This window comes from Glossina fuscipes, unplaced genomic scaffold (assembly GCF_014805625.2).
Source record: "Glossina fuscipes isolate IAEA_lab_2018 unplaced genomic scaffold, Yale_Gfus_2 221, whole genome shotgun sequence".
Classification (NCBI taxonomy): Eukaryota; Metazoa; Arthropoda; class Insecta; order Diptera; family Glossinidae; genus Glossina; species Glossina fuscipes.
Window position 1 is genome coordinate 2,478,377 of NW_023998564.1, and position 12,199 is coordinate 2,490,575.

The 12,199-nt window shown below is 31.0% G+C and overlaps 2 protein-coding genes across 2 annotated transcripts in view; both read left to right on the forward strand.

The window, feature by feature from the left end:
- Positions 1-5,068, forward strand: LOC119642290 (mitochondrial potassium channel ATP-binding subunit-like). The gene is given in 6 exon segments (XM_038041383.1): positions 1-148; positions 237-427; positions 492-674; positions 1,036-1,569; positions 1,625-1,675; positions 5,045-5,068. Coding segments are annotated over 6 exon segments (1,131 nt in total).
- Positions 5,069-5,442: 374 nt separating this feature from the next.
- Positions 5,443-12,199, forward strand: part of LOC119642292 (putative uncharacterized protein DDB_G0291812) — a 108,678-nt gene continuing 101,921 nt past the window's right edge. Inside the window, exons 1-2 of the mRNA XM_038041393.1 lie at positions 5,443-6,242; positions 7,705-8,039. The gene's annotated coding sequence lies outside the window, so the exon portion shown is untranslated. The remainder of the gene's footprint in view (positions 6,243-7,704; positions 8,040-12,199) is intronic.

The window sequence follows — 12,199 nt, forward strand, 5'->3', positions numbered from 1 at the left end:
ATGCGAATTCCAAGTTTGCTGGGCGATGTTATTAATGTATTGGCAAGCTACGCAAATACATATGTGGAACATCCTATTAGCAATTCTTTTTTCAAGGATATTGCAAAACCTGCTTCAAATTTACTCAGTTTGTATTTAACGCAATCAGGTTTTACTTTTTTATAAATATACGTCTTAAGTCGTATCGGTGAACAAATGGCTGCTCATTTGCGTCAAGATCTCTTCAATCTTGCAAGGGTTAACAAATTTCTTTTTGAATGGTTTGGTACTATCAACACTTTTTCTTATGTCCACTGAGAACATGTCGCCTGGTGCATTAATGGCTTTTCTAGTAGCAACACAAGGTGTGCAAAGGTCGTTAAATCAGGGTTTAATTTTATTAGGCACAATGATATGCGGAATGACCGCTGGTTTAAGGATTTTTGAGGTAATTTCTTTCTCCTAACGGCAAATATACAACAAATGCAAAAATTTCTTTCTTTATCCTTCAGTACCTACAAATAGAACCAAAAGTAGAACTTTTACGTGGCTACGAAATTCCTCCTGAACGTCTCTATGGAGAAATTCGCTTTGAAAATATTTACTTTTCCCGTCCTACTAGTCCAGATCACGTAGGTACATTTTTTGCTAAAAAAGAAGCTTTAGTAATAATTGGACTTCGCTTCACGTTTAAGGTTGTTTTAAAAAATTTCGCCTCAGTGGTTGAGAAGCAATGCCATAGGTAAACGTTCTTGATAAATGAAAACATAAAGAATTAATTTGAAAAAAAACACATTCAACTCAAAGGAATATACTACCATTTGCAAAATTTCTTTGACGCTTCCGACGCAAATATATCTCTAAGTTAATATGGATCTATGGTCTGTTGAGCATAGTGAAGCAACAAGACTTTCATTCGTATTTCAATAGACTGACAACGATTACCGGCGGTAGACTTTGTTTGGTTCTCTTAGCAAGTACAACTATTTATAGCGCTTAGCCATTAAACTGGAAGGCGAAGAGAACATTTATTCCATTTTTACAATAAGACATCAGGGCACAATCCACAAGTCTTGTGGTTGCTTTTTTTTTTTAATTTCTATTAACTTTTTCAAATATCATTTTTGTAAGACACTGTATTTTACAACTTTCCCAGATTTTATTCGCAATTTCTTAGGTTTTATCGAGCATCAACCAGTTCTCTTTGCGACGACAATATTGGAAAACATTCGATACGGACGTCCGGCAGCCGACGAATCGGAGATATATGAAGTCTCTAAGCAATCACAATCCCATGATTTTGTTTCGTCTTTACCCGATGGATACGACACGAATGTCGGTGAACGTGGTACACAATTAAGCGGCGGTCAACGACAACGCATTGCAATAGCACGCGCTTTGTAAAAAAATCCGAAAATATTAATACTTGATGAAGCCATCAGTGCTCTAGACGCCACAAGTGAAGCTGATGTTCAAAAAATTCTTGATAATGCCGTTTTAAATAGGACTACATTACTAATTGCGCATTGTTTGTCAACGATAAGAAACGCCGATCTGATTGTTGTATTAGATCAAGGACGAATAGTGGAGGTAACTGATTTCAAAGTAAACATTACACCTAATAGTAACCTTTTGTCTCTTTCAGTCGGGCAAACATGATGAATTAATGGCCAAACGAGGCCTTTACTACGACCTGATCCTTACCTTTAGCACATTAGCGGCTATGACACAATTGAAAGGCTGAGCGTGTTGCGACATACTCTTTTGTATAGTCGCGGTCACCATCACTATTCCGTTATTATGTGCCAGCTTAGGTCTGATCAAACATGTCTAGCCGAACATGTTTGTTTGCATCTACGAATACTACCTCCAGTATTGACTCGTATGATCTTATTGCTAGTGTTTGCTTGTATGCCTATCCTTATATTTGTTTTATTGTTACCACTACTCGGTATGATTATATATAACAAATATAATTAGATACTAAAGGATACGTCCGTTCCTTAGCAAATAACTTAATTGCATCACTAAAAGGTTGCGGAATTCCACAAATTCCAACTTTATTAGGACCTTTACGAATTTGATTATAACCTAACACTTTACGTTCTAATAAAGTTAAAAAAGCTGCTCCTACTAAAGCAAAAATAATTAATAGTAAACTTCTAATAATAAACAAAATAACTTCAAATAAAAACAATACTATTTGTAAATTATTACATATATAAATTCTAAATTTATTACACTTTTCTGCCAAAATAGTTAATATTATTCAAAATTAAATAATTATTTATTTAATATTTGGTCTTTTCGTACTAAAATATTATAATATATTAAAGATACAAACCAACCTGGCTTACGCCAGTTTGAACTCAGATCATTTAAGATTTTAAAAGTCGAACAGACTTAATTTTTAAACTTTTGCATTTAAATTTATATCTTAATCCAACATCGAGGTCGCAATCTTTTTTATCGATAAGAACTCTCCAAAAAAATTACGCTGTTAGCCCTAAAGTAACTTATTCTTATAATCATTAATAATAGATCAATAAATCATTAATTTATGTATTTATTAATTAAAAGTTTATTAAATTTCAATATCACCCCAATAAAATTATTAATTTATTACTAAAAAAAATTATCTATAATTTTTTTAATAAATTAATAATAAAGATTTATAGGGTCTTCTCGTCTTTTAATTCAATTTCAGCTTTTTTACTGAAAAATAAAATTCTACTATAAATTATTATAACAAAGTTATTATTTCGTCCAACCATTCATTCCAGTTCTTAATTAAAAAACTAATGATTATGCTACCTTGCACAGTCAATATACTGCGTCCATTAAATTATTCATAGAGCAGGTCAAACTCTAAATTTATAATCTCAAAAAGACATGTTTTTGTTAAACAGGCGAATAATATTTTGCCGAATTCCTTATAATAACTTAACAAATACTATTATTTTTATATTGAATTATACTAATTTTATCATTATTATTTTAATTTTCCAAATAAAATAAATATTTTAATAAATAATTAAAAATAAATAAATAATTTATTGTTTACATTAATTATAACACATTAATTAATAATAACTATTTCTAAGCTTATATTTATAATATATTATTTAATTTTTAAAAATCTATTCTACAGCTAATCCCATAAAATATATAATTACTATAATTATATTATTATAAATAAAAATAAATAATATAATAATTATAAATTAAATTTATTTCTTACAAAACTAGATTAAATAAAACGCTAACCGAATCGTTCGATTTGGTAACCTGTGTGAATGCTAGTTTCGCTATGGCTTTACAATCTGTCTGTACAATGTTTCCTTAGAGAAAAATTCAGGCGTATTGTTTATACGATCTGTACACTACCTGTACACTTTTTATACAGTTTATACTTGTATACGTTTTATACATTTGTGTACATTTTATAGACTTTATACATTCGTATACGTGTCATACATGTGTATACATTTTATAGAGTTTATACATTTATATACGTTTCATACATTTGTATGCCTTTCCTAGCTGGGTACATTTTCTTTTCTCTCCCTCTCTTTTTTTCTTACTGATTATCAAAAAGACATGTTAGGGACAAGCCAGACTGACTGCTTGGATTCTACGGGTAGACATTTGTGCGGAAGCAAAACGCAAATGGTTTCGTCGGACTTTTAAATATTTGTATGAGGTCATAGTTTAATGCCTTCCATAGGTGATAAGTAAGAGACTCTTTTGCCTATTGTGAACGGGCGACGTCCATTTTTCCACCGAGCATTGTGTGATTTGGTAAATATTAGCTCCATTTTGTGCAATAACCCACATGTGAAAACAACCTCGATGTTTCCTAGGTTGGTCACAAATTACGAATGCATTGCGTCATCAGCTTTTTAAATTAATTTTTCCTATCGCAAGTATTCCAACAGCAAACAGGCTTACAGAATGATCAACGGAAATGGCTAAAAGAGAATGAAGAAATTACATGGCTAAGACGAGTCAAAATCTTATTCGAATACGATGTTGCGTCTTTCTGAGCTTTACAATTTTTTATTTGGATTCTAAGACAATGGAAATTTAAATTAAGATGCGAGTACATCCTTTATGTTTGGCATGAAACATGTCTCCGCACGCCTATTCAATTTTCTCCACAATTCTGCAGAAGTTCAAAACTTTAAAAAAAATTCATGCAATTGGATGAAACAAGCAAGGCGCCCAACTATAGTTTCTTAAGATTTCTCTTTATTGTGTTAGACAAGCAAGCACCGGATAATAATGGATAATTAACATGGGACGGCGTCTTCCAGAACATTGGCCGCATTGACAATAAAACCTTTGAAAAAATGTGTTTCTTACAAAAAACTCATTTTCATAGTAATTAATACAGAAAGCCAAATGTATTGTTACTGATTAAGAAAAATGGCTAAACAGCACGCCCCTTTGCCCGTTTGTAGTGTTCTTACTTCTATTGGTATTTTCTTGATACAGGTGCGTTGTTTTTCATAAAAAATAAAAGGGTAACGAATTGCTTCTACACTTATACGTGTTTGCTTACTATTTATATAAAAACCCCCTTTACCAGAAGAAACTGTAAGGTGATAGTGAATATAAGAAACTCGAATCTCGAATTAATTATAAAATCTTGTAGAATCGAAAAGTTTTGAAACCAAACATCGACCCTAGACATTCTCAGCCATTGATAAAATCTACATTAGACCTGTTTCTTGGTATTACAAACAGAAGGGCGAATTAGTTTACCAGAATCGTTTATCCTTACAAAAAGAAAGAGCTAAGAAACTTCCAAAAATAATTCAACTCCTATACTATGCAGACATCGAAATGTGATGATGGCCAGAACTGAGCTCACTCCTAGCCTTCTTATCATTAATGCTAATATATATTAATAAAAGTTAATAAAAATTAAAGCTACCAAAGAATAAAGAGAAAATGAGAAGGAGATAGAAAGCAAAATATAAATAGAGCGGGAGAGAGATAGCGGTGAGAGCGGGAGAGACAGAGAGAGAGTGATTACTGCGGTGTATGAGGCAAAAGACACCTAAAGAGACAAGAACGACATTAACGGGCAAACAAGGAAACAATGTAATCAATAAAGAAATAAAATCTAATAATTGAAGATGAAACCAGAGAAACTAATATAATTAATTGAATATAACATTTCACGAAAGTAATACATATGTGATATGGTGATGAGATATAGAGAGAATGAATACTTGGGATAGAGGGAGAGAGAGAGAGAGAGACAGAGGAAGGGAATAAATACTTTTGAATTTAGGGTTACCAGCCCTTTTTTTCATCAAATTCGATAACTTCGAAAATTACGTATTAAGAGCAAATAATAAAGAAGAGAAATCATAGAGAGAATAATGAAGAGTAGATAAGAATAACGATAGCAAAAAAATAGCAAAAACCCTGAAATACTGTATCGAAAATGGCGTAGTATAAGTCGTAATATAGTATATTTTCCAGTTAAGCGCCATCTGCAATAGTGTTGTAGTCAGTGCCATTTGGGGCCATCAACCAAGAAGCAGGGTAGTACGTACATCCTGCGACGCGCAATCGTTTCATATTTTTGAAAGTTTTAAATTAAAAAAAAAAAAAAAATTTGTTTTGCAAAATTTTTTCTACAGGACAAAAAGCACGAGAAAACTCATTTCTTAAAAAAACCAAAAACCATTTCAAAAATAAATAGATGAAAAGAAAATTATTTAAAACATATATGCATATGTACATATATGGAAGTATTTTCTTTTTTTTTTTCCTTTTCGTAGAAAGAACGAAAACTTTCCCAGAACAAAAGAATCTTTGCGCATATATCGGAAAAAAATAAAAAAGAAATATATCAGAACAAGAAATCCAGTGATTTTACAATAACGACGTATATGTTACGAGTGGTACGTCCAACCGAAATTTTCTGTCTATATTTTTTTCTAAATAAAAATGCAGAAAAAAGTGAAGTAAAACCGAATGAAAAACATCTGATACGTCTTAGTTCTTTTTTTTTTTTTGGGTAATTTGTACCGAGAAACGAAAAAACGACAAAAAAAAGAAAAAGAGAGAGAAAAGTTACTCAAAAATTACCTGAAAATGGTTGAAGCCCAGCAAAGAAAATTTGTTTTATGTACGTATCGGTTATATAATTACAAACATTTGCGAATGTTACCAAACGCTTATTGCAAACTAAAAGAAAAATTGTGAAATATTCTTGAAAAACAAAAACTAATCGAAACTTTGAAGTAAGAAAAAGCTGTAGATATATATAGGTTTAAACATTTTTTTTTTTTTTTTTTTTTTTGTAAAAATTTACTTAACGATGAAGTGTTCTTCCTATCGTCCTGGGTTTATATAAAAAGAGAACGAGCGAACAACATAGATGTGTGACTGTGTGACCAGAAAAGGCTGGGAATGTGTTCTTTAAACAATCTAAATAATCACGAACAGCTGTAGTCCTGTCTACTGTAAACCAAAATGATGTCAAAAAAATATTAAAAATTACTTACTTAATATAAAGTGCATTAAAGAAAACTGTCGATCAGCAAAATATTATTGGAATTCGTTGTTCTTTTTCTTTTCTTTTTTAATTATATAAAGTATAACTCTAAATCTTAACAAGCAAAAGAATAAGTGTAAAAGAAAGTGAGCAAGGAAAAAAAGTAGCAAAAAATTAAAAAAAAAAAAAGAAGTAAAGTGAAAAAACTTAACGTGTTCTTATTCCATGAACATTAAGTCCACATACACCTACTGATATATACACATCATATATACGTCGATACCCATCTACCCCGCATCTGTAACTACATCTATGTGCACGCTTCTCTATCTTTAAATGATATTTCTTTTTACATCAAATGTTCATATTCGGTTTCGTATTCGTTTACTTTTTCTTTTCCTATACTTTTATTTCCTCTTTTTTATTTATTTTTTTCATGCTTAATTTAGTTTGCTATGTTGGTTGACATAACAAACATTCGCATAACACAAGAGTAAAAATTTAAGAGAAAAACTGAAATTTCTTTAAGCGCTTTTTCGAAATACATTTTCATATATATTTTTCTAAGTGAACAAAGCTTAACAAAAATACCTAAAAATTGTTTCAACATGGAAAAATCATCTTTGGTCATTATAAGAGAAAACGTCATTCATGTCAGAGAAGGCTACGTACAATTCAAAATTCTCTTAAAGTCATAAAAAAAAAGAAAATTAAACAAAAATAAGGAAATTAACAAACGCGTGAGAGAGAGAGAAAGAGAGAGAAGAGAGAAAAGCAAGCGTATGCAGCACTAAATTAAAGAATGAGAGCTCAAAGTAGTGAAAATAATAATAACAGTTTAAGGAAACAATACAAGAAAAAAAAAACATCAGATCATTTTTTTCCTTTTTTTTACAAAACGGAAACTTCAAAAGGTTTCCTAATTTTTTTTTTTTTTTATATTTTACTTTTATTAAGCATACGTTATTTAAACCGCAACACAAAGAAAAGATAAATTTGCTACTAATTTTTGTTTTTTTTTCAATTCTACTCTGAAGAATATTTTCCTAAAAAGTAAATGCCTTGATATACACTTAAAGATGGTGGTTAATGTGGTAAATGTTGGTTTGGAAATCTTGTTATATTGCTATTCTTGTTATTATTATCATCATTTTTCTTTCCACACACATATCTAAGCAAGTATTGCTTATCACTTTTTCCATCACTAGTTCTTCTTCGTCCTTTACTTCTACTTTTATAAAAAAAAAAAAAATACATTGAAAATGTGTTGTGCATTTCGTTATCTATTAAACTTGACCGACTGCACATACTCGTCTTTGTCTATGTTTTCCCATCTTTGGAAGTGATTTAATAGGTGTTTATGTGCGCGTGAGTGTGTATGTATGTATATTGTGATTGTGTAATTGTAAAATAAAATGCGTCTAATATTTTATTTAAAATATTTTAAATTTAATTATACACAATATTAAATGCCAAATACCTTCGCCCACTGACTACAGATAATATGGATATTAAAGGATATTAAATCATAATAAAAAAAAAAGTAAGTATAAATTATATGATTTCATTATCATCTATGTACGTTAGCTAGATACTTTAAAAATGATTGGTTCACATTTTTGGTACCAAAAACTAAGAAGGCATATCTCGAGATACTATGCAGTACGAAAATATTACGAAAAACGGTTTTTGCAAATTTCTGGTCTCCTCTGGAATAATATAAACATTTTCCAACACACATTAAATCTTTGTCACTAGTAGAGTATAAGCATAAGTTTACGTGTTCAATGTGCCAAAATTGTTTCTATATGCTTACGGTTGCCTACCGGTTCTTTCTAATCAGATATTGCTATCGCCCGAGCGCTTTACGAGATGTGTTCAAAAAAAAAACTTTTTATTTTCCTGAAAAATATCAATATCTATTTTGTTTCCTTCAAAGTAATCGTTCTTAGATATAATATGTTTATCCCAGCGCTTCATTCAATTCTCGAAGCGCTTCTACTATTCGCTTTTTATATCCCTTTTAAGGTTCAGGTTTCAGTGATGTACCCTTTATCAGCGGCCAAGCTCCTTTCATGGATCTTCCCAGTTCTGGGAACAGAAAAAAGTCATAGGAGGAGCTTGGCGAGCTTTTTTCGGTCTTATCTCTTCTGGTAATTTTCATTTGGATTATCGGGCTTTGATTTTGACGACATAACCGTTAAACAACTTTCGTCACTAATTATGACCTTTTCTAGTGAATCTGGGTCGTTGTCGACGTCATTCAACAGCTCCTGTTCTTTCGACCAAAATTTAGGAATTTCGAAACATGCATCGCACATAGGCCATATGTTTCGTGCCCAAAACGAATTCCATGGCATGAGCCAATTGATGTGTTGAAATCCTCAGAAAATTCGCTAAAAGTGACTTGAAATTGAATTCTTTTTATTGCACTAACCGATCTAAAATCATTTTCGGAATCATTCATAACCACTTTCTGAACCGATATGACCCTCTCTGTCCGTCTGTCCGTCGAGCTTCCTTGTGTTGGGCTTACCAGCCCCAATTTTTAAAATACTAACGCTTCTGGCCCAAGAACGATTATTATTGAAAATGGTTCGGACCGGGCCACTTCTTCCGCAATTTCCTATATAAAACATGCTTATGTAAGTACAAGTATTTTTTTTTATTATTTAATCACACATGAATTATTATTTAATAATTTTTAATGTCTATACTTTTTTAATATTAATTAGTATAAGATTTATTTTTGAGAGTCAAGTGTTAGTAAAATAAAATAAATAAATAAAAAATAAAAATCTTATTTTAAAAAGTCATTATATGAACAATTGTGGGTTGTAGGCTGTACTATTTTTGCTTGTTTATTAATGAAAGAGTATCTATAGCGTATAGATAAAGTAATTGTTTTCCTTTTAAATTTCACTTTTGTACTAATATAGGAAGAGGTTAAAGAGCAGAACTTAAAGAAATAGTACCTTACGTTCATAGCCACGACGTAGCTATATTTTATCAAAATAACTTTCTTTGCCGGTATTTATATTAGGTAGTCTGGAAACTTCTTGCGCTTTTTCACTATGAAATAAAACATTTTTCTTTTTTTTTGATATAAGGAATAAACTTCATTAAAATCTATATTTTTGCTATTTTATTCAATAAAAAATTGTGACATTTCCGGCAATTTATTTATCTGGATATGAGGTCTGTAGTGATACACAAAAGTTTTTTTTTTGATGGTCAATCCTGGAAGTTTCTGCTGCAAGGCTTCATTCAATTTAGTTAGTTCTTCACATTACAATTCAAAAGTTAGTTATTTTGTGATGCGGTAAAAACTCATAATATACAATTGTCTTATGAACCTCGCACACAGAGCAAAATCATCTTTTCGTGGATATAGGGGTTCGGAGTTGTTTAAAATGGCTCCTCATGCTTTGCCCGTGATCTATTGCATTAAACATTTTTGTATAGGATCTAGTTTTTATCATTAGTTACAATTCTTTTCAGAAATTGATCCTTTTGATTTCGGTTTAACAGCACATTGCAAATATTAAGACGTTATGTCAAATGAATGTTTTTCTCTAAACTTTTTATGCGTTCATTAACAGATGTTTTGGATGAATTAAGTTTTTCTGTAATGTTCTGAATCATCGTGTGTCTATCAGCATTAATCATAACCTTTAGTTGGAAGAAGAAACCTAACCATAACCTTTAGTCATTGAAGAAAATCGAGAATGAAATTTCGCAAACCAATTTTGGCAAGTGCGTTCTACCACAGCATTAGTGTCATAAATATTTCATATTTTTCTACGTGCTTTTGCAGCTCTTTTTGATATAGAAAAGTAAGACTAAGTATGCTTATGTACATACTTATAACATAGTCGATCAGCCTGTGTAAGCCTGCTTTACGTAATTGCATATACCTTTAACCCTAATTATTTCTCTAGCCACCTGAAATCAATATATTTCAACCTGATGTCGGGGGAAAAACCACCAGAAATTTGAGGATTACTTAGTAGTTGTGTGTACTAGCCTCCTTAAATATTATTATTTTCCGTCCAAAAAAAATTGTCGAAAAAATTGCTTATTTCAGGTTGTGAGTCATTTTAGACACATCCGCCAATCGATTCATCTTTTGGTTTATTGAAACTGAAAGTTACGATTTTCTCTGTTGCTTTGTTATTAAGTTTGACAACACACTCAAAGTTATGCTCGTTTCAGATGAAATTGTTCCTACCCATAATTTCAAACCTACGTGCACAATTTGCACTGTCTTTCATTATTTATGGGCCTGTAATCGAAGAGCAACTTTCAGAATAGCCAGAGGGAATTTAATAAGCTTTACATTAATATTTGCTATGTAATCTGAGCTACAAGTTTTTGCCTATTAAAAGCGGAATTGCGAAGCGTTTTTTACATTTGGTCTGTCTTAATAAATTAAAAGTATTTATGTGACCAGTTTCAACTTCTTACTTTTCAATGCTATAAACAGAAATATTTGCCACCGTGGACATTCCAAACGCATACAACACACAAACCTACTTGAGGACATCACTAAGATGACACGGAAAGCAATTACGATCAAAAAAACTTATAAGTTTCTTCAATTAAAAAGGGAAACACAAATCCAATAGAGTCCATCCTTCGGTACTGGGGAGAAATGAAAAACTGGACAAGCGAACCCAACTATTCTTGGATTTTAATTGACATCATCATATCGAAACTAAAACCAAAATATACGGACTAATATCGTAACTGAGAAATCTCAACTTTCTATTGGACTTAAAGACGTCATTACAGTTTTTGTTGTTCTTATAATAACTAAGTGTAGTCCCGGGAAGTAAAACTTCTTATTAGAGTTCTAAGGGGCCCGATTTAATTCGAACTACTATTGTCCTTTCCTCAATGTTAAGATTCTCAAAATAGACTCAGTTTTTGATGCTAGAAAGATGTGCTGAAAGGTCTCACAAATGCGATTCTTACAAAAAAAATTGTTATAACTCTCCTGCACTGGTCATGAATTACACCGTTTTTGACCTAAAGATATCTATGAATTTAAGATTAATATTATTTTGTTCAGAAAGTCATTCCGGTTTTTCCCAACAGTGGGTAATTGTATTTTTTCGCAGCCAAATTTACACTTCAGCCGTATTTAAATTATATATTTTAACAGCTAGTATAGCAAGCCTTGTTTTGGAAAAGTTTTGTTTGATTCTGGATTATAAGTTTTTGTTTGGTTTGGTGCCTTATCGACAAAGTAAAAATGGTAGTCAAGCAAGAAAAAAATGTGTGATTATGAAACTGATTTGCAAAGTTTCATTCTGCCAGTTGAAGGAAATGAAAACAAAATAAATGAATTAACTGAGGTAAATTGGCTAATAATAATTGGTAAAGTCTCTATGAGATTATATATATCAAATTCGACCGTTCGTTATAATATGTCTATCCATTATAAAACAATCTTCTTCCAATAGTGCTTCCTATATAAACTATCTATCTATCTATAAAAACTTAATCTCTTTTGTAGTACGAGATTTGATTTGATTAACTTCGCCTATTAACTGAGATATTTAATAGGTATTTTAGTAATATTGCCGTATAGGGCGACCAATATTACACGTGAGAATTACTAAAGTTCGACATATGAATATACTTGTGGCACTCTACATGTTTTTATTTATTTATTTATTTATTTATTCCACTTATGCT